This window comes from Eurypyga helias, unplaced genomic scaffold, assembly GCF_000690775.1.
Source record: "Eurypyga helias isolate BGI_N326 unplaced genomic scaffold, ASM69077v1 scaffold7404, whole genome shotgun sequence".
In the NCBI taxonomy this organism is placed as follows: domain Eukaryota; kingdom Metazoa; phylum Chordata; class Aves; order Eurypygiformes; family Eurypygidae; genus Eurypyga; species Eurypyga helias.
The window spans coordinates 4,369-19,290 of record NW_010248231.1 but is presented as its reverse complement, the minus strand read 5'-3'; the positions used below and the strand labels follow the sequence as shown (position 1 = coordinate 19,290).

The 14,922-nt window shown below is 39.7% G+C and overlaps 1 protein-coding gene across 1 annotated transcript in view; it reads right to left on the bottom strand.

Moving 5' to 3' along the window:
* Positions 1-11,980, bottom strand: part of LOC104509145 (bifunctional heparan sulfate N-deacetylase/N-sulfotransferase 3-like) — a 62,554-nt gene extending 50,574 nt beyond the window's left edge. The window contains 1 exon segment of the mRNA XM_010150987.1: positions 11,000-11,980. Coding sequence (XP_010149289.1) covers positions 11,000-11,980 — 981 coding nt within the window.
* Between the last annotated feature and the right edge of the window lie 2,942 nt (positions 11,981-14,922).

Here is a 14,922-nt window from a genome sequence, read left to right as displayed (position 1 = left end):
CCCGTGGCCCCCCCCCCCACCCCCCGTAAGACTAAAGCTTCTAGATATGCACAGTATTTGTGTTAATGCATAGTTTTGCATATTAGAGAACAAATAAAGTGCAAATAAATGAAGATTCAAACCCTCTAATTTATATAAAAAACACAACAGAGCCAGTTGCTCCACCTGTTTAGTAAAGCACACTTTACCACACCACGGGCATGTTAAACTGACTACTCCATGGGCTAGGCATCACACCAATTACACAGTCCGTTCACAAACGTTTATTAGGTTAGTTTTGTGGGCTTTATTTTTCTCTTCCCCTCCCTCCCCCAGTAGAGCCAAAAAGATTCCTGTGCTGCTCTTAATACTGTATCTGATTAAAAATTTCTGTCTACCTCTGTCTGTATGTTTGGGGTTAGCTGAGGCACACCAAAAGCTATTTTCCTCTATGCTCTACCTTTATTGACAGAATAAAAAATATTTGACCAAAGAATTTTCATTTTCTCTTTCCACCTGAAAGCTCCATGTCAGAAACAGCTGGGAATTCAGCCTTCAGCTTGCTCACTAGCAAGGGGTCACTTTTTGTTTGTTTTTCTTCTCTTTTGTGAGCGGTTCTGAAGTTGCCGAATGAAATTCCCCTGCTATGTCAGCACTGGTATGACATAGCAACAGAAGAAGAGAAAGCAAGCCAGACAAGCTTGCATGAAGTCACAGGTAACTTGTTTCTCAACCCACATCTTTTATGATCATATGTGGCCAACACAGAAAAGACACGGTAAGAACTTACTTCAAGTTAATGAAATTTTGGACAGCTTCATGGAGTGCTACGCAATACCCAGTCTAAGGGGTATAATTCAGCAGAAAAATCCCAAGGCTTTAGTAAAACATGGGACATTCATAAACAAACACGGGGTCGATTTTGTTAGAAGTGTTAATACACACCCTTCCTGTTGTTGCACAAGTGTTTGTGTTTCCAAAAAGACAAGACTACAGAAACTAGATCTGTGCAGTTAATATTCCAGCTGGCCAAATGCTACACTTGCAGACTCAAACCAACACACAGGCATCCAAACTGAGCTCTGCAACTGATTGTGCTGTTAAGAGATTGAGAATACATCTTTGTACAGATTTCCTGCCAATACTATATTCTTTCCAATAGCATATTTCACACCCTTTTGCCAAATCTAATTTTTCATGACTTACATAATCCTTTTACTTCCTCTTGAATGTTAGCCTCTATTCTGCCACTTCTATTGGTTATTCAGCCTACACTTAAATATCTCTGTGTCTTACATTAAATATTTTTATCCATCCTCACTGTTTATACCCTGCAGACATCTGCAGCCTATTGCTTTCTGCCTTGGTCAGCATCACTTACCGAATTCTTTAGCCTTTATTTTTTTCATTTTTTGCTCAGACATTTCCTGACTATTCTGTGGCTCCAAGCACTCTCTAAATATTTCTGATTAAGTCATGCAGAACCGAGCACAATATTCTAGAAACCTCCTCGTCAGTAAGACGAAGTATTTTCCTGATGCAAAATGATTTTTTTTTTTATAGTCAACTTAAATTTCAAACCAGCTTACATTATAAACCCAGGTATATTTTAGTATTCATCTTGCTCTTAGGATATTTTCAGGATTACCATTTTTAACATCACTATCACCTTTAACGAAGGCAGTGAGAAAGGATAAGGGATAAGAGAAATGTTTTGCATCATAAAAAAACACTTTCAATTTAATGCAAAATTATTTTTCAGCATTCTTTCCAGTTCCCTTAGAGTTCTATCAAAGGCAACTCTGAGTTATCTTTAGTCCAAGTTCTCTTTAAAATGGGAGCAGAGTCATGTGGGTTATTCCCAGGAGTGCTAATATTGAAAGGGCAAGTGAATGGGAGCTTGATACAGAGCTGTGTAGGTTAATAACTCCACCAAAATTCAACCGGTGCTCCCAGACCTAGCCTGCTACCTCTGTACAGTGTGGCAAGGCCTTTATCACTTGAATTTGCTGAGTTGGGTTGGAGTGAATCTGTGGGACCTTATTCTGCACAGTCACTGACTTTTAATTTGTCTTTTCCACTATTTGTATTTTCAGATGTATTGTAATGTAATTTTTGCAATATAAAACCATCTCATTTAGGATTTATTCCAGATATGAAACTACATTTTCAGGAGCAAAACTAACTCATCTCCAGGGCTGTAAAGTTATCAGAAGGAATCTCCTAAAAAGAATAAATATTTTTAAAAATTGGTCATAAGGTTTTTATGATCTGTTAATTTTTAAATAGTGAGTAACACTAAGTTTGCACAGAAGAAAAAACTGGAATTGGAAATAGATAGCGTGTTGTTATTCCATGAGGTATTACACGGGTAACCAACCGCTTTTCTTTCACTCTGTTCTGTAAGCATGATCACCACGAATCAGCATGGATTTCTTCCAGAGTGAAGAGGTAAGAGGAAAGGACAATTTCCACGTAGCTGTATTATAAGAGAAACTACTGAAATAGAGTCCCATTTCTACCCTCATTTTTCTCTTTTTGCCAGACTCTGTCTTCTTGATGTGACTCAAGATCGGGAGGGAAGTAGACCCATGTTTTACAGTTAATTGCTTTGATTTCTAGGTTTGTCTGCAGTGTGTTTTAATTTGTTGGCTGTAAAAATTTTATTCAATTCGTTAGCAGGGGGAATTGGATGGCTACCTTGTCATCTGAAAAAGCACAGAATAATTCTCGCAGCAGCCGCTAGTATGGTGATGGATCTGTACAGCTCTTTCATAAGCTGTAGTTGCATTATTATTACTTGTATTATCAAAGTGCTTTTTGAACAAAAAGCACACAACAAGTTGAGCCTCTGACCAAGAGAGCTTGCAATCTAAGGAAAGAGGGGGATTGACGGGATAGCTGAGGGATATACTGCCAGGAGGCTGCAAAGCCATTTCAGGACATAATTATGCCTCCGGGCGTGCTGCAGACACAGCTAGAGCCCTGCCCCAGGTCTGGGGCATTAACCTCGTCACATCCATGCCCAGCAAGTGCCTTCTCTCAACCTGCTACTTTCTTTTGCTCTCTGAATGTTGGTACTCCGTGAACAACAGGCAACTTCTAAAGCACTAATCCTTAAACTCTGAAAGCGCTTTTTCAGCGGAGACCGATCATCCAGTAGATCTGAACATCCTACAGTGCATTCCAGCGTTTTAATGTCTTGACACACATTTCACTTCATGAATTTTGGAACTGCAGGTTTTGCTTTCACGGCCAGATGATCAATCCAAGAGAGCCAAGCTTAGGTTACATTGATAATGCTTAAAGCTTGCAGAATCACATCCATTTTCATCTCATCCATGACAGTATCCATTTACATTCTTAAAGTATCAGTTTCTGAGAAGAGAGTGGGAGACACAACCTCTTAACTACCCGGCTGTGAACCAAAAACAAACACTGAAGGCTGGCACACTGGGTGGACATACGCATTTGTGTGGATTTCTTTGGAAGAGCAGCCTTATGCCCAAGCATAAAGGTATCTCTGCATAATAAACTGAGTCACGGGAAAAAAACAGAAACATTGTAACAAAGTATTCAGTCCACTCGATCTCCAGTAAGTGTAATTGCTTAGGTTTGATATAAAGTATCTGTTAAATCACACAACTCCACTGAGAAGAGGAATCATAATGCAAAACGCAGACACCATTGGTGAGAGAGTTCCTCTGCCTAAGGACAGCCAAGTATTCACCACTGCAGAGAAATACGGGTAATTAAAAAAGGGAAAAAAACCAACTTGTAATTTTCTGGAAAGATGTAGATGACTGCATCCATAGCGCTCATCTGCTTATTTGGGAAATCAACAGTGGATTCACGATTTCCTTACTTTGGTTCTATCACAGGAACAGACCAAGGACCAGGGAGTGTGTAACCAACAGTCAAATCTGGTGCTGGGGTAGAAGACCCTGAAGCAAATCGTTATCGCCCTCAAAGATCTTGTGGGATTCACTGTGCCAAGAAGCAGTTTCTGCAGCCTCTTTGACAGTTAAGAAAGCTGCAACTGAGATGGATTGCTCTTCTCTCAGGTCCCTGCCACTGAACCCATAACAGCAGAAGATGGTGCAACCCTTGAAAAACCATTGCTTCAAGATTTAGGTTTGCATTGGAAGTGGAGTGCCACAGCTTTTAAATTAAAAAAATCCCAAAAACAAAAAACCCAAACCAAACACCCCAGCATTGGTTACTCCAGCACTGCAAAACTAAGTAGAAGAAAAAAAATAAATCGCTATGAACGATTAGATCACTAACCATTTTTTAGTGATCATTAGATCACAGATCACTATTTATGATTAGTAATCTGCCTTGTCCTTCTGAGATATCTCGTGTCTTGATGATCCAGGACTGCACTCAGCAGTTAAGATCCTCAGCAGTCAATAAACAGAAGCGAGGAAGCACGGGGCAGTGCCTGACCCAACACTCAACACTCCCACGCGAGACACTTCTGAACTGCAGACTGTGGACACCTGTGCACACACAGAACTTCCACAGGATTCCTTTGGAATAGAAAATATTTGGCATCTTTTACGTTCAGGTGCACAAACAATTTGGAAAACTGACACACAGAATATCAGCCTCCTTAATAAACTGCTTTGCTAAAGGCCTCAAAATCTGCAACACATCAGTACTGAGTTGCAAAATCCTCTGTCTAGGACCTGATGACTCTCCTAGGTTCAACGGAGCTAAGGACTACCAAATCAACTGCTTTATTTTTCCAAAAATTGATTTTTTCAGAAAACCATCAACTCCAACATACCACTGACAAACAAGACAAGCCATAGATTCCAGCAATGCAGAACTAACAAACAACACTGAACTAACAGGAATGAAGACTGAAATTTGGGTTCCTTGTAACAGGCACAGCACTGGCACAGGAAGCCTCCTCACACTTAAAACCACTACCAGGAATTGACTCCATGCTGGACAGAACATCCACTGGGCAATCGGCGTTCACTTTATTTCACACTTCCAATGTAGGACAAGAAGGCTTAGATACAGCAGCACCTTTTTACAGCTCCTGTGCCTGAGAAGTGTTGTACAGATATACTGTGTGGATAGTTAGGCCAACTAGTAAGAATGGGTAAATGTAATTACCACGTTGGTAAATGCAGTTACCATTTTGGCACAAGTATGGCTGCCTGTGCAGCTACAGAGGAATGTGCCAGCGCTGCTGTCTGACATTCTCACTCTCTTCACAGATTTCCTGCACAGGGCCATGCTCAGCCCACAGCCCCAGGGAGCCTGGCAGCGCTGTGTGTACAAACATTTCTGATCCTCAGGCCTTCTCACATACAACACTACGAGCGTATCGACATAAGGCACGCACCAGGGCCATTCGAACACAAACAAGGTAGCCTCCTCTCCGTTTGCCAGGCAGTCTGCAGAGATACCGTGTGGAACCTGGCTATTACCAGACACAGTTACCATGCACAGTTTTTGTCTTCACACACCACGGATAAGCTGTATCATTAATCTCAGTGCCAAGCTTATTCCATGGGGTTCGGCTGTATCTAGCTCTACCCAGGTACACATCAGGAGGAGGAAGCACATGTGTAATTCCCAGCAATGCCCTGGCAGTCCAAGGAGTGTTGCACCCAAGGCAGAGCCAGCCCTCCTGCATCACCATCACCCCTACATCAGACAACTACAGAAACACCACAGTTAATAGTCCTTTTCTTTGCCTTTAAGGACAGAATGTACTTTTTACCTATTATTTCAGCCATGTCAATATAAAATACCTTATATCGAACATTGTACAATGGCATAAAGGTACTGAGGTTAATGGATTGGGAATGTAAAATGACTTAGCAGAACAGAAGTTCTTAATAGTTAGCTCATTATGGCATTTAAATTGGTGATTAAAAAGATTTTTTTCCATCTCCCCAAAGGAAAGATTTATGGCTCAGTGCAAACAAAAGGACTTGAGTTTCTCTGGTGGTTCTCCAACTGACACATTTGCTGACAGATCTATCATTTATTTACTGATAACCTTCTAATTCACGTTGTGCTGACTAACACGGACAAATTCGTAATAGTGAATAAACAATTAGCTCTCGAGGAGAAATCTGTTATTAAACAAAATCGTATTATATGGAATGAAAAATCAGGCCACCAATGGACTAAGGAAGTAACAAAAAAGTGACAGCACTGGCTTAGGAACATGGAAGAAGATTAAGCTGACCAAATGTAAACGTTTATATTTGATCTTAGTCAAGCATTTTATGAACCACAGAAACAAACACATACTTTAAAGGTGCAATTCCCTCAGCCAGTGCCTACCCGAAGAGGAGCTATTTTATCCTATGTTGTCCACTATGGAAATTTAGAGGACTAGCTCTGATCCAGATGTCTGCATTATAAACCTCAAAACGTGGGCACAATGACAGACTGTGCGAGCGATGGAGACTAAAATGCTGCACATTTATTCTTTTTGGCTAAATCCCTCCACCATCAAAATGCTGTCTGGCACAGATGACAGGCAAACGAATCACTAAGAGGATAGATCTTGCCGTCCCATCAACGGCTCCACTGCCAAAAGACTCGAGATTCAAGCTTGTATTTCCCACTTCATTGCACATATACCAAGAGATACACTGCCTAAGTGCTCACAAAGTAGAACAAGAAAAAAGATACATCACCCCCCACCCAGTGATGGATATTGTTAATTTGAAGCTTTTTCCTGGGAAATTATAAAAGAATAATCACAAGCGTAGAAGGAGATTAGGCTTGCATGAAGAAAGCAGAGACGTCCCCATCCTGACTTCAATTCAGAATGTCTCTTTTTGAGACAAAGCACACAAAGGACATGGCAGTCAAGAGGAGATCACAGAGCTAATTATTTGGAAAAAATAATTTCAGAGTCTTCCAATTTTTTCATTTTGAAAATGTGACCAACTCTCAAGGAAAATACAGAAAGTGCATGCATCGGAGAAATGAAGGCAGAGGTAGGTAGATCAGCTTACTGCCTGGACCAGGAGCACTGCACAAACTGTCAACAGGGGGGGAAAAAAAAAAATCATACTCTGTTTCTGCCCCATTATCAGCTGCTTTTCCCTTAGAAAAATCTCAACGCTTTATAGTCATAAAAATTTCACAAAGAGTAATTGTAAGAAAAAAAGATATTAAATTAATAGAGCATCAGCCAGGACAATCACAGTCTATTAAGATAAACTTACTCTGTGGATATCTAGATATATTTTCTCTGTATGTCCATTTAAATGAATTATTTGCACTGTACAGGCTCTTAATCTTCTAAAAGACACAGGAAAATAAAATATAACATTGTCACAGCATAATGGTCCCTCCTGCCTGACAGACATTAGGGGAGAAAAAAGTTACTGAATAATGAACGTTGAGATGACATTACCAAGCTTATTTTCAAAGTGGGAGGCAATTAGACTATGAAAATGTTCTCTTCCATTATTTTTGTTGTACCAGAGGAAGATAACATAAATAAATAGGAAGATGGACGGTTATTGTTGATGCACAGTGACAGCTACTCAGTGTGTTACACTGAAGAACAATGTTCTATCAGCCCAGATTTTATACAGTGACAGGCAAATCTAACAATCAGGTAGCCTAAAAATCTGAAGTACAGTTTCAAGTTGTTTGGATCTATTTTTTAATTTAAGGAGTTGTGGTGGAACTAGAATAAACTTCATCTGTTGTTTAATAAAACAAACCATTTATTAGTTTTACAGGATTTAAGTTGATAAACTGTCAAAACCTTTTCACTTGTCCCTGATGCTATAGATACTCAAGCTGAAGTAGCACCACTTTTCCTCATCTTTAGAGGTGCAGAAGTCACTCATTTTAGAAGGTTTGATTTTGACTTGACTTCTTCTGAGGTCAATATATAACATGGATAAAAAATTACCACTTAACCTTATGATAGCAATTTTCATAAGTGTTCAACTCCAATTCCCAAACTTTAAAGAGGGCAGTTTAGCCTAACATCCAAACATGAACTATTCTGAGCACTTTGCAAATCTCACTTAGATATCTGGAGAAGAAATTCTCTTGAAAACCTGTTCTTACATGCAGTCAGGATCTCCCTCCTTGGAGATAGTTAAAAAGAGTCTGATGTGGCCCTGCTTGAGCAGGTGGGTCAGACCAGTTGAGCAGAGGTGCCTTCCAGCCTCAGCCATTCTGCCACACTGAATTGCTATGTAACAACCACGCCAGGTCTTCCTTCGTCAATCCTACGGGACGTCTGTTGCCACAATGGCCCTCTACTTTAACTCTTACAAAGAGCAGTACAGACAAAGCTTTCAACTTGCTCACCTAACCTGTACCTGAACGTTAGGGGCTTAACAAATCAGTGCTTCTGAAGCAAATCTGGGTTTTCGGTGCACTCGGGAGAGAAGCCTTTTCCTCAGAAGACTCAAGACAAATGCTGCCTTCTTGAGTTAGGTAGCAAATCATTAATGAGTGATTGTTTTTGCTATCAGTTCTGCATTATGTCCTGTCCAAAGGAATGGGCAGAACCAATCCTAGCGACTGTCTGGATGTTGGGAGATTTCTGAAGTGTTTTAGCTTATTTTGCATTAATAGTGCATGTGTGGAAACATTCACCTTAGGCTCAGCAAGCTCACGGTCCTACCAGATGTGAATATATCCAGAAAATATTAAATAGGAAATATATCAAACAAAATTAAAACACAAAACATCATTACACCCAATTCTATATTGCTAATATTTAAAATGTAACCTTAGCAGAAATGAGATGATCTTGCGTACTGAAGTTATACATAGCCTACATCTAGCAAGCTATTTCCACACTTGCAGTGCACAATTCTGTCACAGTCACTGCAGCAGAACTCCGTAAAACACACCTGTTTAATAGGATGCCACTTATCCGCAAATACACTTTACAATAACAGATTTTCAACTATCGCAAATTGATTTTGTTTCATTTCTTCCACATGTCATTGTGCCACAGAGGATAACTCTTCTGATATTAATAGTAATGAAGATTCATTGCATCTGACAGCCCTAACAACATGTTTAATAGAACATTTTAACTTTAAGTAGGTGAGGAATCAGAAGGGAACACTTTTTCAGATTCCACTGTTTCAGAACACAGTTCTCTATAAATGAAATTATCCTACTTAAAAGTTATTTCCACTTTGATATTATTTCTATTTGACAGTTTTACTTTGGGAAGATAATATTCTGACATACTGACACTTTTTCTCCCAAAACAACACACTTCATCCTTTTGTATCTGCTTTAATCAAATTTGTCTCAATAGCCTCCTGTTTCTGGTAAGTAATTCTGGCAATTAATCATCCTGACTTATCCCAAAACACCAATCCTAAGGTGTCACTCACAAAGAGAAACAAAGGAAAGCACACTGTTTCAAACCGCTACTGCACACAACAGCAAGACACTTATTCAGGCTTTAGTTTACACACTTTCTAACCAGAAACTGCTGCTTCTACGGAACAACAGGAGTTTTGCCAGTGATGTGAGTCAGAACTTCTTTCTTTCCTGCAGTTTGAGTTTGCACTGAGGAGGTCCTCAAAGCATGTTCACCCACCTAACTCAAATGCTGCCATCATGTTCGACACAGGAACTCCACTTACTGAGTTTTACCTTCATTCCATCTCTCTCCCATCCAATTTGTTGCATAAGGAAAACACCTGCTTACTGAGGAGGTATGCGTTTTGGAAAAGGCATGTGTGTTGCAATTTTAAAGCAAATTTAACTGTAACTACAACTTCAAACCTGTTGCTTAAGGAAGCAATATATGCAGGTTTCCTGCAGCTGACCAGTATATTAACAAATATACTTGAAAAAAACCCCAAAACCTAGTTAAAATTGAAACAAGAATGACCATCAACTGCATGCAGTGCTGTCATTGCCCTTCCTTCTCCCAGTTCCTCTTTTCATTATGAAAGTTCCAACAAAACATACTCCCTTATTTATAGCACAAATAGGGTGACAACAGGCATCTTACAGATTTTTAGCTTCTAGACCAAATACCAGCTTTGCAAGGTGAGCCCCTACAACACGCTTTGTAACAGCAAGAAATAATGCTACTCCTACCGACCCATAACTACCACCTCACTTTAAAAGCACAATGGAGAGTGAAAAATGACCTTCAAGAACATACAGCTTAAAGCTAAAATGACTTGACAATTGCCATTTAGCGACAGAACAAGCTTGTAATACCAGTATTAACATAAACCTTGCTTGCAAGCGAGAGCCATAAAACAGAGGTCAGAAAGGTGAAATGCTGCAACCAACTCCTGACATCTGAAGCCTATTTCAAACAGCCAATAATCCAGTCCATTCTTCAAGATTTATGTTGACATTTATTTTTGTTCACCACATTTACATCCTGCTTGTAGGACTAGCAACACGCACATTACAGGTGAATAGCTCTTGGGTCCTATGGGTTTTCAAATGCCACTGAAGCACGTGCTTAGACAGAAGCTAACATCAAACTAGAGAGTTGAGTACTTTGCAGTCACGTTTAGAATTGTGCGTGCTGAGTTTTGTGTGATGTGTATGAAAGCACTACCACTCTTACCCCCTTTTCTTTATCAGTTGCTTAACAGTTGTCTTCAATTTATTTTTGGGAGACTATTTTTCATGCATAGTAAGGGGAAGAGAATTAAAAGGTTTTATTCATTCCCATTTATGGAACTTAGCTCAGCAGGGACTTGCGTGTCACTTGGGAGGAAACAAGTGATAGCAACCACTGAGCAGCCTTATCTGACTACCTCCTCTAGTACAGGTACAAGCGACCCTGGCACAGACTCTCCTGCAGCCTGGAAGGTTGCAGGAACTGCTACACCTGGAATCAGTGACTACTCAAAGCCAGACAGATCAGTTTCTCCCTCAAGGCCCAAACAGTTTGAATTGGTACTTACTGATATGTGTCCTTCGCGAGTTCCAACTTATTAATAACTATTCACTTTAATCTTAAAAAAAAGGCACTTTGCTGTAACAACCATTAGTGGTACACATACTTTACCTGTACGTCGTTGGTGTTCATTCTTGTTCCCTCCTTCCCAACGAAGATGTCATCTATGTCAACCAGAATGTACCTATCCAAGGACAGTCTGAGCTTCTTTCCAGACAGGAAAGAGATGGCATCTATGAAAATCAGCTTGTGCAGCCAAAAATTCAAGTTATTGCCGAAAAGGACTCGTTGAATCCCATCGTGGAGCCCCAGGTCATGAATTACTGTGGCATGGAGAGCACTTTTAGCAGGAGGTGGTAAATGGTTTTCTGGTGTCTTTACTTTTGCAAATATCACTGGTTGATAAGCTGTATGATTAATCTGGAAAACTGCCCAGTCATTTCCAAGCAAGGGACCTTTCTCAAGCTTAGAAGATTTAGTCACATGGAGCAGTGGGGAATGAGGGTTAATGCAACAGTCCTTAACACCCAGATTGCTGTGGACATGGAAAGGAAAGCCCTTCAACTGAAAGCTCTGCAAGCTGTTCTCATTGCCTTTGTGAAATCCAATAACACCTACACCATATTCTATACAGTACTTATCTAAAAGGCCTCTGTTCCAAGAGTCCATATTCACATACTTTAGAATATTTTCATATACTATGAGAGCATATTTGCCCTTATTTTTGTCTATAAGCACTGGGAGGTCACCTTTCCCAGGTGCAATCTCAATGTGAAACTGAAATCTGCTTGATTCTAAAATGGTTATTATATCTTGGCCTAATGTTGAGTACTGACTTTCCACAAACACCAGCACTACAAGATCTGTCCTCAGAGGATCAATAGGCTTCATGGTCTTCATCTCCATCAGCTTGTATGGCAACAGTTGAAGATCACCACATTCCACTTCTGAAGAGATCTCAGAAAGTTCATTTTCCTGTTTGTAGCCATTATACAAGTAGTACGCAGAAATAACTATGCTCACCATACAAAAAGTGGCCAGCAAAATAACTGTTCTTTGAAAATGTCTGTGAAGTTTCATGATAAAACTCATGTTGTTTACTTGCCTTAGATTGTTCTCGACAGCAGCATTAAAAACAAACACAGATTCTCAACAACTTGTTCCAGTCCTCTGAAATATTTATGTCACCATTGCAGCGCACACATCTATCTTCCACAAAGCTTTACAGAAGGTACAGTCTGGAAGAAAAGAAAATCATACATTTAATTGAGGCATCACACTTGTGAAGTATCATCACACTTAGACTAAACATGAGCAAAGAAATCGCTGCCAAACAGAGGTTTGGAAACAAACAGCTCAAAACTTTGAGAGTGTCTTTTTGAAATTTTGTGCTGGTAGCTTTATTTCTTCCTGTTCCCACTACTTGCCACGTGCATTTTCATGTCTTTAAATTGCACAGGCTCCTTACCCCAGAGGACCAAGTAAAAGGAGGTACTCACAGGAGGCACTGAAAAGCACGACACAACAACAAAAAACTTAGTGTTTTTCTGAATTTTTTTTTACCCACAGATAAATTAACACCGAATAGACAACTGCTGAAAACCTAAACATTGAAGAAAATTTATAACCTTCCTCCTTCTACCCCAAGAAGCTGACGGAACATCAGTCTACATGATTAAATGGATTCTGTCTTATATTCATTTTTGAAGAACCAGGAAGTTCTTAACAAAACATGAACATTTTAACTCTGCTGAATACACACACACTGATATAGCCTACATTACATGTACAATAGCAGTATTTTTAAAACAAAACTATACTTTTTCCTGCAACACCAGAAGTAATCAAATAGCATTTTACTGGACTACGTACTCTTTTGCCAATTGTTGGACGCACTCTGTATTTCCTTGTATTAAAAAAAAGGATAAAATAATCCAGCTCTAAAATCTGAGAAAAGGGAGTAATAAATCAAAAGCTAACTTAAGAGGCAGATCACCTAAGGATATACTTAGGCTTTAACGCGTGCCTAAGGAAAGCAGTCATTTTTCAAGCCAACAGTACAATTGCTTTCAAAAGTTTCTTGTAAAACAACTGAACTATGTGACAAGCATAAAATAATTAAGTCCATAAGTTATAAAGGAAGGTTAAAAGCAGATTTTGACAAATATTAAGGGTATGAAGATCTAGAACATGTTATTGTAACTCCAGAGTGTTGTACACACCCATTCCTATCTGTAAATGGAACTAGGGTAAACTACGTGCGTAACATTAACATGGTCATTTCTCGACTGAGTGCTTAATCCTTCCATGCTTATGTTTGTTTGTTTTTAAGTAAAGTAGGGCTTAAAAACTGAATACCAAGAAGCTCCAGAAGTATAACCAATATCAACTATGAACTTTTTTGTATAGATTGACAGAAACAAATTTTCTTGAGACATCATAGCAAATGATACCTACACAAGCCTTGTCCCATGTTTTCTACTTTCTAAGGTTTACTGGGTTTTTGTTAGAAATACATATACAAGAAATATGGTCAGCTTCTGAACAAAAGAAATTGAAGTGTATAAAGGTTAACTGCATATTAACAAAGGGGGAGAGCGGAGCAGAAGTTGTAAAAAAAACCCAACAAACAAACAACAGACAAAACCAAACAACACATCAGGTACTTGGGCCACTTAGCCACTTGACAAGAGCTCCTCATCCTACGTTGTAAAGAAGGCAACCTTTCACTTCATGTTTTCACAAACTTTAAAACATACAATGTACTTAACAGCACCTATGCAACTTCCACAACTCCAATTAAATCCCAGAGATTGATCCTCCCAGTGCCAGGTAAATGATGAGCACACAGTAAAAATAAATGAGTAGGAAATGAGATAAGGGGAAAGAGAGAAGCTACATGGCATCCTATTTATGAAACCAGCAAAATTAAGCACCAAGAGTAAGCATACGTAAGCTGTCTCATTCATAATTAAGATTCCCTTTAAACCTGCATCTCACCAGACAAGCCCGCTTTCTGGATAGATTCTACTCTTCACCTTCTACTCAGGGATACCAGTATATTAACCCCTTCTGTTCTGGGTGGACTTATACCCAGCCTTGAACCTTACCTGCAGCTGAACAAAGACTTGCACATAGCTTTTTAACAAGAGACGTGCCTTTCAGCTGGGCATACAGGCTCATTAATCAGTGTTAGATAATAACATAATACCAGTTTCTCCATTTCTAGAGGCATGTATCTGAAAAGAAGTTGAAGAACTCAAAGACCAAATGCCAATCTGAAAGTACCTTCAGAAGAACTCAAAGAATGTTTTTAAGTACGGAGAAGTCTGATCCTTGTCACAGTAGCTTCCAAAATACCAGCTTAGATAGCAGAAAAGAGGTATTACATGGTAAGAAGTCAGGTGACAAAGAAGGAGCTCCATCCTGAAAGAGTAAAACCAGAGAGATGTTTCCAGATTGATGGTTTTCCATTACACACAAAGGATTCTCTTAATTTTCTATTTCCGGTGCAGCTGTCTGAATGCCAAGAAACTCATCGTTTCAGTGGCTAAAATTGATACTTACTGTAGAAAAGCTGCACACATGCCTACGTATCTTCAATCACCACATACCTGGCTGGCTAACTTCACACAGAGCTGAAGCTCGGTTTACACAGAGAAGAGATGCGAGCCCGCAAAGCAAACTCTTGCTGACACAAGTACAACGAAACAGCTTCGAGTGACAGTCATCCACCACACAATCAACAAGCACAACACTTGTCTGCTGCTTTTAGCCCTAAGCTCCTCTAACGTGGCCCTAAAATACCCCTATTGTTATGACAGAAACCCCCGAAGCCCTGCTGGTAGGAAGTTCTCGGGAGCATGACTTAGTTTCTTGTTTACCGGCCTATGCTGCTGACCACACAGTCACCTGAACTCGAGAATCGGCCTGGAGCAGGAAAAGTGTACAGCAACTTAGGCTCATGGCAATAAAGGGCTGATTAGACAGTCGTCTGAATGAGGTATTACAGAAGGGTTTCAACCCAAGGCTGC